The sequence below is a fragment of the Diceros bicornis genome, chromosome 15 (genome assembly GCF_020826845.1).
Source record: "Diceros bicornis minor isolate mBicDic1 chromosome 15, mDicBic1.mat.cur, whole genome shotgun sequence".
In the NCBI taxonomy this organism is placed as follows: domain Eukaryota; kingdom Metazoa; phylum Chordata; class Mammalia; order Perissodactyla; family Rhinocerotidae; genus Diceros; species Diceros bicornis.
The window spans coordinates 50,975,141-50,991,580 of record NC_080754.1 but is presented as its reverse complement, the minus strand read 5'-3'; the positions used below and the strand labels follow the sequence as shown (position 1 = coordinate 50,991,580).

The 16,440-nt window shown below is 39.9% G+C and overlaps 1 protein-coding gene across 2 annotated transcripts in view; it reads right to left on the bottom strand.

The window, feature by feature from the left end:
- Window positions 1–6,668: 6,668 nt before the first annotated feature.
- The window catches only part of TNIK (TRAF2 and NCK interacting kinase), a 391,580-nt gene continuing 381,808 nt past the window's right edge, over window positions 6,669–16,440 (bottom strand). For both annotated transcript variants that reach the window (XM_058556353.1, XM_058556354.1), the window contains 3 exons: window positions 15,178–15,337; window positions 14,788–14,927; window positions 6,669–12,551 (listed from right to left, as the gene is read on the bottom strand). In XM_058556353.1, coding sequence (XP_058412336.1) covers window positions 12,468–12,551; window positions 14,788–14,927; window positions 15,178–15,337 — 384 coding nt within the window. In that variant the 3' untranslated portion in view covers window positions 6,669–12,467. The remainder of the gene's footprint in view (window positions 12,552–14,787; window positions 14,928–15,177; window positions 15,338–16,440) is intronic.

The window sequence follows — 16,440 nt, the reverse complement described above, 5'->3', positions numbered from 1 at the left end:
CTGCGTGGGCAGTCCCCTGGGTTTGTGCCATTCATGTCATGGAGGTTTGACAATCTGTGGCAAATTCCTTTGACAGATGTGCATCTCTGGCAATTTTTCAGTGAGCACTGTCCCAAATTAATTAATCATCAGGCAATTCAATCTAAATTGAATGGTGCTGTTGCATGCAGAAAAATTTTGTTTGCAATTCTTGAGTTATCTCAGTTTAAATTAAGTCTATTAAAATTCTCTGTTCCTAACCATTTTTAAATCAAGTATGCCTAAATGGCCACAATACTCTGCAGGACATCTTTCTGTTATGAGTTTGGGTCTCTTTAATGTCTGTGGGTTAATCATTTTCAGACAGTGTTTGTGCTATTTCTATCATTGCCTTCAATACCATTGCTGCTAATTTGCGGGGTGCTAAGGGAGGCTTATGAGGTTGACATAAAAAAATGGGAGCAAAGATCATCACTGAGGTTTAACAAACAATGTTGCTCGGTGTTGTTGGCCAATAGGTCACCAATAAAAGGAGCAGTGTCAGGGAGAAAGGGTTCTCATGACAGCTGTTTACCAGACGCAGAGGAGTTCCAGGAATGTACTGTCACAAACAGATGGTGCAACTTGGTGGTGCACAAGTTGTTGACCCAGGTACTTTGCCTCATAGATCTCTAAGAGACACAAACAGTTTTAATTTATTAGCCTCATTCTCCTCAGAAAATCTCCAGTGCTTGCAAGCACCAAATGGCTTCTGGCATCTCTTTAGAGACATTGCGAGTCAGTGGCAAGACTGGTCAAGCAAGCCCACATAGAATTTTCCTCTCTCTCACAATTTGAAGTCACTTTCTCTCTTGGAGCAGGGCAAGTGGGTTTGGTCTAGCACTTTGTGATGGTTGGTGGGGAGAGGAAGCGGTTTTTATTTTTCTTCAGTGATTCAAATGAGCATATCGAAAATTGAAGGTCAGTACCTCTGTGTGGCTACCACACACGGTGGAGTCTGCCCCAAGGCCTTGTCTTTGTCTTTTCTCTCACTTCCCTCACTCCTTTTTCTTCTCTCTTCCAAAACTCTCCTCAGTTGGCCTATGCTGAACTGAAGGGGGAAAGTGCTTTGTTTTGCTGCAGCAAGATTGCTGCAGCAAGAGCACAGGTCTTGTCTCTTACTCTGGCCCACCTGCAAGATTCCAGCCAAGCCTTATGGGTGGGCTCTGTTGCCACACACCAAAGCCATTGCCTATGTTTTGCCACTGATGCGAGCAGGATGAAGAGGGCCAGGAAAGTGGCTTGGTAGAGAGGAAAGAGAGCTGTCCTAGGAGTCAGGAGATGAGCCTTCTTGTTCCCCTGCATGCAAGTGATTCTTATGATCAGGAGAGTTTGGGGTAGTAGTGCCATAGGACAGCTTTATGCTTTAAAGCTGGGGTCCAGTGAGGAAATTTGGGGGCTTGGTCCTACAGACAGCAACTAAAAGGATGCCCAGAATTACGTGCATGAAATGATCCACTCATGGGTCTTCTAGCATGAACACACGGGAATCCCTAACTGATGGTGTTATTCATTCACCAAACATTGCCCACATGGGCCAGGCATCTGGCTGAATCAGGATTCTGAAACCCCTGGTGTCTCTGTCTGAGGTTGGGCGTAGGGGTGAAGAGAATATGCTATACATTCCTTAGTTAGGCAATTGTTTTTCCTGCTCCACCAGCGTTTTCTCTAGTCATGATGAGCACGCCGTTTCTGTGCCACATGCTCTTCATTCCTCTGTGCCTTTGCTCAAGCCGCTCCCTGTTGCTGGAATGTCTCCCTCCCTTTTTCCTGTCCCATAGTCTGGTAAAGGCCACCTCCTCTGGAAGCCCTCCATAATCCTTCCAGCCAGAGGTCCCCTTCTCTTCGGTCCCATTGCTGTTCCTGCCTTCCTCTAACAAATGCTAGGCTCTGCTTTTTTGGTATTGTCTCTGTTCATGTTTGCATGCGGTCCCCTGCCTTCCCCATCTCCCCTGCAGCATAAGGAGACTGCAGCTCCTTAATGGCAGGGATCATTTCTTCATCAGCTTTTTTACCTCAGCATCTGGTGTGGGGCCTGGTATGTAATAGGCAGCTGGTAAATAAATGGCTACTTGCTTTCCTTCACACAACTGGTATGCCCTGGGTTTGCTTTAGTGGCTTCTCAAAAGTAAGATCATAGCTGTCTCAAGTACTTTTAAAAATAACATGGCATATAAACAGGCAAAAAATAAAAAATAGTATGATGATATTTTTTGAGTGTCTAACACCTGAAGGTGGTAACGGCTGCCTTATTAAAATGAATTGAACCAGTGACCATTAACGTAACCACATAACCACTTTAAAACGTTGCCATAAAATAAAACCAAGACACAAATAGGGGTTCTTAAGGAGAACGTTTATAGTTACATTTTCCAAATTATGGACCAGGGACCTCAGCAGGGCTGGGAGCATGGAGCTACCATAAGGGGTCCAGCAACCCAAGCGTGTGCCAAGCATTGTTTGTAGACTAAATAAATGACTCACATGTATAAGTACCTTTTAAAAATGATATGGCTTATAAAATGCAGTTTCATTTAAAAGTGTTACTGAACTTTTTGCTGCTTTTCAGTTTCTTAGGTGGATGTGATGGGAAGGCATCATATTGAAAAAATTAGGAACCACAGGTTGATAAGGTGGGTGGGATGCAGTTAGCTGATGACTTCTGTGTTTTGCAGTCTTCCATCTCACAGTGTGTCTGCTCTGTGATGGCACTGGGGCCTGTAGAAGTTTCTTGAATTCTGCCCGAGTTTAACCACCACTTACCTTGATAAAGCCAGCAACATAAGTTGAAATCACCGACAGTAGGTGGGGCATCTGATTTGTTCCTAACGCTGGATGATGCTTTTTTTTTTTCCCTTTCTAAATTTATTCCATCAGTTTGGGGGATGGGCAGCATATTTCTATACTGAAAAAAGATCTGGACTTTTATAAGTACTGTAGAGCAATTATTACCACATTTTTCTGGATTTCACTAACCAGGAAAATTCCAAAAAGAAAACCAAAGCCTCCCTCACCCAACTCCAAATCTGGTTAGGACCGAAAAAAAGGCTGCCAACTTTTAATTTTGCCACACTAGAACATTTAATAAAGTGAATGGCTATATGTTATCAGCATCAGCTCTCAAATACATCTTAACACTATAAAATGAGAGCATACCATCTCCAAATAAGACTGTCTTTAAATAAGCTTTATGGAAAACTCACTACATTGTTCTTTTTGATTGTTTTTCCTTGAACTGGTGATAACTTTGGCCTGCCCTGGTTGATGAGCCTCCAGTTATGAATGGCTGTCCTACTGAGGAGAAAGGATGACATGAAGGAAAAGCATCAGGTTGACGTGAGGCTATACTGTTTCTTTCTGCTCCAGTGATGCCTTCTAGCTCTAAATTCCTCAATCTTTTAACTGCCATCTCTTTTACTAAATGAGTTTAATAGTATAAGATAACCTGAGATCATGAAGCATCAGGTGTAAGGCTGAAAAATTTGATCAGACCGTGATGCTGCTAATCCATGTCCTCATGACATCATTTGGTAAAATTAACTTTGAACTTTGAAAACCAAGATGACTATTTTTTAAAGGGAGGTGAGGCTATCAAATTGTTATTGTCACAGAACATGGACTTAGTTGCTTAGGGAAATATAAAAAAACATGGAAAGCTGGTGATGCTCAATTTTAAAGAAAACCAACACTCTAAAATATTTTTTCACATAAATTATTGAGAATGCATTTTGATATCATTTCTTGTATCTTAAAAACCGGAGACTGTGATATCTAGATTGTTCACAATGACTGGGACACCTTGGGCATTTCTTAGCATCTGTTTCACGTTCTCCATCTGTAACTAGATCCAATGCCCTGTATCTTTTGTAAAGGTCTTCAAGGATCTGCAACTAAGCACCATGGAAGCCCCTAATGGCTTTGGTCCTGGAAAAGGTTAATTAAGACCTTGACCCTGGCTATTTAACATGAACTACACATTCTCTTTCATCTCAGCAGATTTGTGAGAAGATACAGAAAATAATAGAGGAATAAAAAAATTCTTTCCTTATATTACTTCATATTACATCATTTCATTATCTTCTTCCTTTATTTTTTAAAATATTTCTTTTATTAAGTGCACAGGAAAATACATGATTGAACAAATTGAAAAAACAAAGTGTGCCCTTTACAAGACTGAGTGAAACAATAAAGTCATCAGAAGGCATGTGTCAGTTTCCTACAATGAAATTTCATGCAACAACATTCAGTGGAGCTGAATACATACAGACGTTAGAGGCTGCCCAGGGAGGCCTCAGAACTATTGTCACTTGGAAAAATGATGAGACCCAAATGTCGTTAGGCCTTCTTGAAGCTTCATTTGGCAGGAGGACATTTTACTGTTGTTTATTTCTTGCTTTAGAAAGAAAAAATGGTTGTTGTTATTGTCATTTTTAGACATTTAGACCAGAAAACAAAATTCAGAATCCTCCCTCCAACTTCCAATAACTCTGCACTTATTGCAATACCAATAGCTTAAAATGGATCATTATCTGTAGAAATGTAAGAGTTTTGAAATGCTACTTTTTTCAAGGTTTTATATGACAGCCTCTCCTCCAGCCTTGCAGTTGGGCCTGTTAAGATGATTCATGGAGCAGGAAAGTATAGCTAGGATCATAGCTAGGTGTTTTCCATCCACAATGGCCTTCCAGGCAAGAAAATCCATAGGATTTTCTATTTTCTACATGAAAGCAAACCTATGCTTTTATGATATAGACTTTGGACACAGCTTTTTGTATTCATGTTGAAATGAAGATACCCATATAGTTCTATACTTTTTTTCCCATTGTAAAGCTGTTATTGTTTATTTTCATTCATTCATTCATCCAGTATATACTTATTGAGTGACTACTATTTGCCAGGCATTCTTCTAAGTACTGGAGATTGACCAGTGAACAAAGCAGAAGTTGGTACGTGCTATGAAAGGCAATAAAGCAGAAATGAGTAGGGAATTGGAGGTTATTTTATATAGGCCTCTGATAGTAAAGAAATATTTATGCAGAGACCTAAAGGAAGGAACGAGCAAGTCACGCAGACATGTGGGAGAAGAGATTTCCAGACAGAGGAAACAGCCAGGGCAAAGACCCTGAGACAGGAGCACGTTCTGAGGATACTCTAGGTGAAGCAAGGAAGGCAGTGTGGCTGGAGCAAGATGAACTAGAGAAATAGATGAGGTCAGAGAAGTGGTAGTGGTGGTTGGGGATGGGGCAAACGGTAGGTCAGATTAATTAGGGCCTTATAGGCCATTGTAAGGACATTGACATTCTGAGTGAAATGGGAAGGCATTGAGAACTTGAGCAGAAAAGTGGCATAACCTAGTATATGTTTTAAAAGTGTCATCTCAGGCAAGAAGTGGCATGGAGTCAGACTGCATTCTGGATATATTCTAAAGCTATGAAAAACAATTTTTTTTTTAATGGATAGGATCTGGTATGTGAAAGAGAAAACTTAAGGGTAACTACAAGATTTTCTGGTCTGGAAGAACAGAATTGCCATTTACTGTCATAGGGAAGACTGTAATGGGAGTAGAATGGTGGGCAGGGTGCAAATTGTCAAGTTTTGCATGTCAAGCAAACATGTCAAGTTTGAGATACCAGTTACACATCCAAATGAAGATGTCAAGTAGGAAGTTAGATATATAAATCTTGTGCTCAAGAAAGTGGTTAGGGATGGAGATAAAAATGTGGGTATTGTCAGTGTATAAATGGTTTTTAAAGCTCTAAGACTGGAAGAGATCACTTAGAGAGGGGATGTCCAGTGCTGGGCACTCCAGGAACTCTGAAGGAGGCTGAGAAGTGGCCCGAGAGTTGAGAGAAGAACAGGAAAGGGATGTCCCAGAGCAGAGAAAGTATTTCAAGAAGGAAGGAGTCATTAACTGTGTCAAAGACTACAGATAAGTCAAGCAGCCTAAAGTCACAGACCTGACCATTGCATTTGACAGCAATGGAGATCACTCCTGTCCTTAGCAAGAGCTACGATGGTGAGAATGAAAGCCTGATCTCAGTTGGCTCAAGAGACCAAGGGAGGAGAGGAATAAGAGACAGTAAGTATACACAATTCCCTCTGGGGAGTTTTTCTGTGAAGGGGAGCAAATAAGTAAGATGGTAGTTAGGGAGGGTAATGGGGCCAAGGAAGGTATTTTATAAGATGAGGGACAGCAGCATGAATGTAGTGAAATTTTCTAATAGAATGGGAAAATTTGGTGATGCAGGCGAGAGGGAGAGATTGTTGGAGCAATGTCCTCTATTTGGTGAGGTTGGATGGGATCTACCTAGAGCAAATGGGAAGAATTGCTTGAGGTGAGGCGGTGCTATCGACTGACAACATGGTGTAGTAATTGGTAATGTAAGTTTCACTGGTCGAGATCAAGACACTGAGTGAGAAGCCAGATTATTTGCAGGATTGTCTAAGCAGATATCGAAATCACCAAGGATTAAGAGAGGGTGGTGTTGGAGATAGTGACAGTGAGTCAAAAACTAAAATGCTTAAGCAATGAGGGGGAGTGACTGAAGGGAACAAGAGACTATAGGCTGATGGCAAGAATTTCAAAGCATTGGGTGTTTAGGAGGAGGGACGGATAATACCCTGGAAGTAGAAATGAGGAACAAGCAGGCATCCTACTACCATTAATGTTTTATTATTCACATTTTGACAGAGATAACATAAAATAATATATCCCAGGGTGTGGCAGTGACTGTATGGGAAAACCCTGGCTTGGAACGTACCAAATCATTTCTAACTACAGCTCGGAACAACTGTAGACAACAATAACTGCAGGCTTTTTGTATGCAAGAAAAAAATACTTGAAAGAACCAAAAGGTTCAGACTAGAAAATATGCCAAGAAGATTTTCTTCTTTTACATCCTGACACAGGTGAGACTTCTCCAGTTTCAGCATATTTTTGACAATTTAAAACACTTTAGAAAACTAGAGATTTAAACAATGTAAACACTTGTAGGCATAGGAAAATGATAGTTTTCTCTTCCAATATTATAAATTTGGCATCTCTACACTTATGTTAACATTGCAAATAAGACACCTAAAATGCACAAAAATAGTTTCACGACATCCAATTTTAAAATTCATCCAAGCTGTCATCTTTTTTTCCTGCTGCAGATTCTTTTCTTGCTGTCACCTAACATTTGAAATTCTGACTCAGGGTAATGTATGAGGTTTTTAAATAAATCACAATACAGTATTATTATTCCTTAACACTAACCCCAGGGGAAAAGATAAGAGGAAGGGGATATTGGGGCATGGATATTTGCTATGTACAAATCATGATCCACTGCTGGAAATGAAGACTCACCTTTCCACCAGCATTTGCTCAGCCTCAATAGTGCAATGCAACTCAGTGCTGATAAAAACAAACCATCAAAACCAAACCCTATCATGCAAGGAATTGAGTCAGTTTGAAGATGTCTGCACAAAGCCAAAAATCTGGAAACTTTAGAACATTTCTACTTTTAACTATATTTTCTAGTCTTCATCTAAATGTTTGGCATCATGGACACAGAGTCCAAGATTTTGATTTAGATTTAAATATCTCAAAACTTATCCAGGGACTTTTGTTTTAAAAATGCTTTTATGGGGATTTTTTATTTTGGTGCATTCTGGCTGTTTCTGGAATGGCAGGCCCAGAAAAATATGTAAAATTCAAAGCAGAGAGTGTTATGGTCTCCTACTGTTTAATGCTATGTAAATTTTTGAATATTCTAATTGTCTATGGAAAAATTCCCAGAACAATGATACAGTATGGAAATCAAACAGCACTAAAAATGTTTAGTAGAAATGTACAAATGGTCAGTTTTGAACTTGCAAATTCTCAAGAGGTTTTCTTCTTTGCTAGAGCTTCTGAAAAGAGATCACTTTATACTCATTTTGAGACCCATGAATGAACAGCACACTTTAGCGTTCCTGATATTGCTATACTGATCAAGATCAAAATGTAGCGGCATTTATGAGAAATATTGGCAGGTAAATGAAATCAAATTTAGACTTTTGGATTTTATGTTGTAATTATGTAGTCTCAGGGGAGGCCAGTTTTGGGTCGGTTTGTTTGTTATGCTGTGTTTGATTTGGTCAGATTTAAATTTTTAAGGAATAAAAAGGTAACTAACAATTCACAGGGCCGGCCCCGTGGCTTAGTGGTTAGGTGCGCGCGCTCCGCTGCTGGCGGCCCAGGTTTGGATCCCGGGCACGCACCGACGAACCGCTTGTCTGGCCATGCTGAGGCTGCATCCCACATACAGCAACTAGAAGGATGTGCATCTATGACATACAACTATCTACTGGGGCTTTGGGGGAAAAAAATAAATAAATAAAATTATAAAAAAAAAACAATTCACAGAAATTGTTGAGACGGTCAGGACATAGTATCAGAGGGGATTTGGGAATATCTGGAGCATGATAGGGTCATTCAGAATTGTTATCAGCGTGTTGTGGATATTCTCCTATTTTCCTCCAGTGATTAAAAGTTTGATCAGTAGCTGTATCTTCTTTCTTAAAAAAATGTAGCACATCTTTTAAAGCAATCAGCACAAATGCAAGTGATGCCTGTTCAAGCAGACTTTCAAAGACAGCACACACTATTAACACAAAGAGCTCTTCCACATTTCAAGAATACGGTGATGGGAACTGCGACACATAATAGTAGGGAAAATATGTATATTTTTTAACTTCATGGAATGTGAGGTCAGACTTCAGCTGCTTCCTTGTCTGGCAATGGACAAAACCAAAATGGCTCTGGCCTGAATTTCACATCTTTCTAATCTACTGCACAGGAGGGACCAGAGACACCAATTACCAATGACTCACAAGAGCAGACAGAAAACTGTTAGTAGGTCTTGACAACCAGAAATTAAGATGCTTTTTAAAAATGTGTACTTGATGCAAAGTATGTAAGGAGTGTATCTTGGAAAGGTAACACATGTCAATGTGTTAGAAAAACGGAGTCCCTGTCCAAGTGGCCTTGTGGGATTTCATCAGTACCTTAATCTATACTGCTGAAATAGCTCTAGTTCTTCTTGAAGCATTGTTTAAAAGTCTTCAAGAAAAATGAGATCTATCTAAATAGAGCCATTAGATTTTGTGTGGAACATAGTACTAGATGTCTTCATTCATACTGTGTGCAATCACAATGGTCTGAATACAACTGGCATGGGAGGACTCTCATCATTTGAAGGGATCTTATAGGTCATCCATTCCTACCACCCACTGGATGCAGAAATCCTTGCTACAATGTCCTGGACTGGCACCTAGGAATGATGGTCACCTATCAGACCGTAGACTTAAACTATGGTGTAGGCAGTCTCAGTGGATTTTTGCTGCGTGATTATCAATTTAGAGCAGCAAGGACTGAAAAGATATAGTGAAACTTACTTTGGGGGGAGGGCTCAGTTTCTTTTCATAAGAAAATAAAAATAAAATGAGCCAGCGAGTTCTAGAGACGATATCCCCTACAGGAAAAACTGAAACTAAAAACTGAAACTAATTCGTTTCAAAAACTAGTTTCAAAACTATAGAAATTTTTATTAAGATGCTATTAAGATGGATGAAAAGCACAATCCTCTCCCCGCCAAAAAAAAAAAGAAAGCAAACCAAAAAGTTGGGAATTGTTACAAGAACAGCATTCTGAAATATTCTGCATGACCTAGACCTCAGTATATCAGGGCGAGGGCCGGTCCTGATGGAGGAAAATGTATTTGTGAAGATAAAAGCTTCAAAGAATTCTTTAGATATCTTTTAAGGAGCACAGATTTGTGGGGGGCCCTTTTAAATTTGGTTTTGCCTTGTACTCAGTGTAAAATATTTGTACAAAAATATAAAGGCATGGCTTGATGTTTAACGTCTGTGTTTTATTGTTGTTGGCACCAGAAAAGCTCATGTTCTATGTTATGTCACTGTACATACTGTAAACAAGACTGCATTAATATTGTTTTATGATTTTTTTCTTTCAGTGAATCTAGATTTTAAAAAATACATTCACAAACTACCTTATGTTTAAACACAATGATTCCCTTTTATTTCTTAACTGTACCCAAAATCCCACAATAAAAAAATCATTTAAAGCTGTGTGTTTCAAACTTATCACTTAGAAATAAAAATAAAACAAAACATAAAAACAAAGATCAGTTTGCAACATAATTTAAAGAAGCTTCTGATTTAAAATACCACAGCAGCAATATAAAGAGCTGGTGGCAATCACATTCGGGGATGAGACCCAATTCAATATATTTTGTCCATGTCAGTTTTCAATTACAGTAGTTGTTAAATTCAATCCAAAAAGTTATAGCGGAATTTGTTGCATGGAATTTGTGAAGATAATATTGTTTAGCAGCAGAACCACAGCAGTAAAAATGAGAACGGGAGGATTTCATTGCTTTTGAGAGCTAAAGGGACCATGATGAGGACATCTCGGTGATCGCCTGAAGATAATCCTCAATTCCATTCCTGTGTGTTACCTGCTTAAAATAAATGCAAATGACAACCACCTTTACAAGGAGGGGCATAATCATCTACTTTAGAAACCAGAATATTTCCCCTTCCTTTCTCCCCCTTGCCCAAACCACCAGATTGAAATAGCTCCATTTTCCTAATGTGTGTGTCGTTCTCATTAATAGTACATCAGCTGCTCATGTATTTAGGCAAAATCAACGGGATCATAGGTTTTTGTTTTTGACCTTTACCGTAATTGTTTTCTCCAGAAACAAGCCACATTAGATTTTGTTGTTGTTGGATGTTTTTTTTCAAGAACAACAATTTGGTCAACTACTGTTTTTTGTTTTATTTTGGTTTTTTTAAATATTAAATACACCTGAGATTGCCAGTTGAGCTCTCTATATGTCTCCTGGAGATAACACTGCTGTGATGAACAGTGAAACAAAAACAAACAAAACGAGGTAGGTTAAAACAGGAAGCGCAACACAGATATTGTTTTGCAACACCTTGATACCACAGGCGGCCATGCTTGGAGCTTTGGGAAAAAAAATCCAGACAGTCACGTAAAGTTCAAATCATCCGAGTAAGAGTTTATAAGGACACAAGTCAACCTGAAGTAAATACATACATATCTCTGCACGAATGTTGTTTACCGTGTGTCGGGTAATTTAGAGGAAGGTAAAATGATTAGGGTCTCAGAATTTTGGCCAAAGCCCTGCTTTCAAGTTCTATAAAATTGGAACCAATGATGCCTGCTGTGTTTCAGGCAGGCGCAGTAGTCTAGTCCCTTCTCTCACCAACCCAGAGAGAACACAGGCATCTTAGAAACATTTATTATTATTATTTTTTCAGTCACAGTTTTCATGTTGAGAAAGTGGCACCCTCAGGAGAAAGCTGGGAATGACCAGAGCCTGAATGTCATTCACTCCCCAATTCCCAGAAAGAACTCAACAGTATCACTCCTAATGAAGCCCGAACTGAGTGACCTCTCAGCTGGGAGGCTTTGAGCATTTAAAAAAAGAATGTGTATCTATCTGTATTTTAGCTTGTTTCCCAGAAGCTCTTTCTGTCTGACCCCATCTGTCATCCCATCTTTTGCCCTGATCTATTGCATCATAGCTGAGGGAAAGTTGTGTTATGGAGCCCCTCAATTGCAAGAGCCAACTCAACTCAATGGCACTACTATCCCATTCAACATACTCCCTTCTGTGCAAGCCCATATAAAAATAGGGCCTGTCAGACTCACAAAAATGGTAGTTGATTTTATTAGTCTAAGGCTAGTAGTTTAGCCATTTAAAATCTATTTTCCCAAAGAGGGGAAAACTAGTATTTTTCTTCTCTTTTAAAAATCCATTAGCCAGTTGCTATCAAAAAGCAACCTTTTGGGTTGGTGAAGGCAAAAGAGTTCTAAAATTACCCCATGATGCAGTTATGGCCTTCAGTGTAAGGAGATAAGGTACATTTATTGTGCTGTCTCTCACCATTTGAAATTGGAAATTTTACAACATATCATAAACTTAAAGCTAGCAGGCAGACAGAATTAAAAACAGACTCATTTTCTCAGTATGCATTCTCTCCCTATTCTTACAAAGTAAGAGGGTAAAGAAAAAAAGGTAGAAAAAAAACCCAAAACAAAACTCAAAATCCACCATAACACAGCTTAATCATAAGAGCACACAATATTTGTTTCTATCCCTAACTCCGAAGGGCACATGGTCCATCTTTGTCCACAGACAACGCAGCATTCTTGGGGATCTCCTGGAAATTCCTGCCACCTTTTTCTCTCATTCTCAACCAGGCTGCAACATTGAAAGATGGACTGTATTGGGACGGGAGGAGGGAGAGGAAAAGGGGAAAGTGGTATGTTCAACCAAGCCTTCTGATTCTGCCTCTAGACTGGCATAAGTCCACATGAGTTACGTTCTTTTAAATTAGAAATAACGCCATGAAGATAAGTGCCAAGTGCTCTTCTGTTACCAGTTCATCATGGAATTTCTGTTGAGGGTCATGAAAAACACTTGGCTACTTCCTCCAGATCGCACGGATGCAAAAAATACCTGTTTGAAATTAAAAAGAAGTTAGTTCAACTGCATGGTTTCTTTCCCTCTTTTCTTCAATCGTCCATCCTTTTTCTTTCACATGTCCTATCCTTGCCATGTGTCAGCTCTTAGGACCCATGGCTGATGTTTATAAAGTGCCTTTTAATACAGTACATCCTTTGTAAACACTCCTGCCCTTATTACTTTGATTGTTACTATTACTTATGTGGTATTGGCCTTCAGGGACATGGAAGGGGCTATACCTTGATTTGCAACATCCCTTTGGGTGCTCACATTTTAAAAGGGAGTTTTGTGCTAGGATAACGTGCTGGATTTCTGGCCTAGGACACAACAGGTCCTTTGTTAGTTTCTAAAAAGCCACAGAGGCTCCCCTCTCTCCCCCATAATGACAAGAGGGCAGAGTTTGGGATTGAAGAGAATCCCTTCAAATTCCCAAAGTCAAGGGGGAATTTTGGGTCTACTGACTTGAGTTCTCAGATTTAAAATTAAAAAAAAAAAAAAAAAAAAGGTTGCAGTCAAATTGGGTAAGGTGTTTAACACCTGTTCACTTTGGCATTTCAAGAGTTAACACTTGGCTTCTGTGCTGACACAGGCATATCCTAGGCCAAAGGAGATAATGGCATTAATAAGCAGAACCACAGTCCATTACGTCAGGGTCTGTTAAATGATTTTATTAAACAACTGAGAGAACTGAGCAAGATTTGGGTTATTGCTTGCTTGAGCTGAATGTCAATGAACCACTGCCCTAGGAAACGAATATCCTGGGCTGTGGCCTAGCCCTTAAATCAGCCAACACCAAACTTTGGTTCAAGGCATTTACTTTTGTCACTAGTATAAAGTCTCTGCTACTTCATTTCCACAGCTTCTTCAGAAGAATGCTCTCTCTCCCAACAACTTCTTAGGAAGTTCTGTGGAAATGCTTGTCATTCAGCTAATGCTACATATGTAAGTAAAGCTACTGTTAGGATCAATGAATCAAATGGGGAAGCACAAAGGACCCATGGAAACACAATGAGGGAAAGAAAGGGCTGCTGTTCTCTTCAGGTTGTGTGCCCCCTGGGCTCTAAACCTCGGGGCCCCAGATACTGGTGTGGTCCCAGCCTGCTTCTGAGGGTTTGGGCATGGCAAGCCTTGGAAAAGGCTTGCTGGGGTGGGTCTTCAATGAACTGGAGTGTGGGGGTCAATGCTACATCACTCCTAGTCTTATGATCCCCAGAGACTAGGTGAGGGCTGGAGTTTTACTAGGGGTCAGGTCTGTCTTCTGGTGTACTCTGGTAAGGCCCTGGAACCATCTTTGCCACCCGCAGCTCTTGGCCACCCAGACCACACCAGACCACACTAGATCATAGTAGTTGGCCAGGGTTGAATCTCGTCTAGACTTACACCTCCAGGGTTGGACTAAGACCAGCCTGGCCTCTGGGTAACCGGGGTGGACCAAAAGATGTATGTCTGTTCAACTCATCACATTCTTTCGTATAGGTGTTTATGTCTGCTGTTTGGGGAACAGCATTTCTAAGTTGGCCATAGTCACAAAGGATGAATTCACAAACGCAGTACAGCTTAGCTACTGAAAACTCTGGGCCAGTCTACAGGGAGGGCAAGGGAGAAGCAGCACTGCTGCAGAGTCCTTCTGAGGCGACTGATCATGCCAGATGGACACCGCCAATTTCACTTGCACTGGAAAACAGTCCCCCTATGACTCTTCAGAAGAAACATGGCTGGAATGACACAGGGCATGGCACTAGTTGAGTTTGTGATTGTGTATTCCTTAAGGAATGGGTGATATTTTTAAAAAGTTTATATTTCTACATGTCAAATGTTTTACATTTAAAGGTGAATATAATGTGATGGGTGAGATCCCGATAGTGACTTTGTGAAAAGTCTAAAAGTGGAGTATAAAGTTGACCCACTGTGAGATGATTAATGATGGGCCAACTTTTCTAAGTGCTTAGAAGAATTTGGGGTGTCTGCTGAGTCATCATAAGGCCTGCAGGCCACAAAAGTTACTAAGAGTTTACAAGAAATTTTTACATGTTTTTATGTCTTTTTTGATATGTGAATAATATATTTTGAGGGTTCACATGAATCAAACCAAATAATGCCATTTCAAGATAATATTGATTGTTTAACATAGATGTGATTTGAATCAGTATAAAGGAAAAATGAAGGTTTCACAGGTACCTGGTGGTCTCTTAAAATGCAAACACTAATGCAAATGTTGAAACGGATTTACCTTATCATTTCTTTCACATAGAAACTTTAACCTTTGAGCTCGCTTATGCATAAATACTCCATCCAAATGTCCTGTTTCCACTGACCGGATCTCAATAGCTTTCTCGCCCCAGCCCATTATCTGATTGGAATGAATGTAGGCTGTCAAAAGGAATTTCCAAAACTGCATTAAAAACATTAGATGGGCAATAACTCATAGCATCTGTTCACATCTTAACCACAAAAATGACAAACGACTTGAGATAAACAGACAAAGCAAGTCTTACAAGTGTTATTCACAGACTGTTTTTTTTTTTTTTTTTGTGGAATCAAATGGTTGTTTCACATTTCTTGACTTTCGTTTCATTTGGGGGGTGTAACTGCTGAAGGAGATAAGGAATGGTTAACCTACCCACAGACGTGGGCATTTCTCCCCATTGGAGCACCACATCCTTAGTTATCCGGCCGTAGGTGTTTACATACACCCCCTCATCCTCATAGCAAACAAGCATTTCCATTCCATCTGTTTTAGGCAAGATGACAATGGCATGAGGAGTGATATTGCCCTGAATCTAGAAGACAAAGAAAGGCCAGACATTATTCTCTTAAAAATAAGACAGCATCTTCACTATTAAGCTCTAGAATTGCAAAAAAAGAGGTGGGTTTTTTTTGTTTTTTTTTTTCCATTTTCACTCTAGAGACTGACATTTTGCTTTGCTTAATTTAACCAACAACATGTCAAATACAAACTTAGGTACTAGGTCGAGAATCCAATTTACCTGTTCCTAAAAACAATAACAACTACAACTATGGAGGACCTCCTTTGTGCCAAGCACTGGGCCCCTTTCATACATAATTTCTAGTCCTTAGAACAGCTCCCCATGGTAGATACCATTGTCTATAGATGAGGCAACTGCATCTCAGAGGGCTGTGTAACTTGACCAGAGCTACGCTAGTGTTTTGTAGAATTGGGATTTGAGCACATCTTGTGAACACTGAAAATCACGTTTTCCATCTACTTCCAAAAAAGGCGAGGAGAATGCAAACCAGCTGAATCTGATAGATAGCTTAAATGCGGTCAAAAGGTGGGACCAAAATGGACTCTTATCAAATGGGCTATGAGCATATAACACAGATTGTTTAGCTGGGTGCCTAAATAACACAATAATCTAAATTAATGCCTAGTTTAGAAAAAAATTTAAAATTCCCACTCATTAAAAAAAAAATCATACTATGGAAATAAGTGTAAACTGACTTGTTCTAGGAAAAGAGATGTGGTGCTGCCATGATCCTCTGGTTGAGAATGTTGTGGCAGTCCAACAGGTAGCTTGGTGGATAGGAACAAGAGGATCAAGGATGATAATGGTGATGCCCCAGTCACCCCACCAAGAACACGAGCTGGGAGTCCTGTGTGCACATACACACACACGGGTGAAAAGCTGTCATGCAGCAATGAATGTTGCATGTGTGTGAGAGAGATAGTATGTGTGTCATGTACTAAAACAACTGTTTTCAGTTGTGTGCTTCTTTGGAGTGAAGTCTTTAGACTCTCAAAATACCAATCAGCAACAGATTAGGCCTGAGACTTTCCTGATAGTTTCCACTGAACGTTAGCCTTGGGACTACATACAAGAAACACAACTTACACTGCACCAATCCTACTAAGTGAGACCAT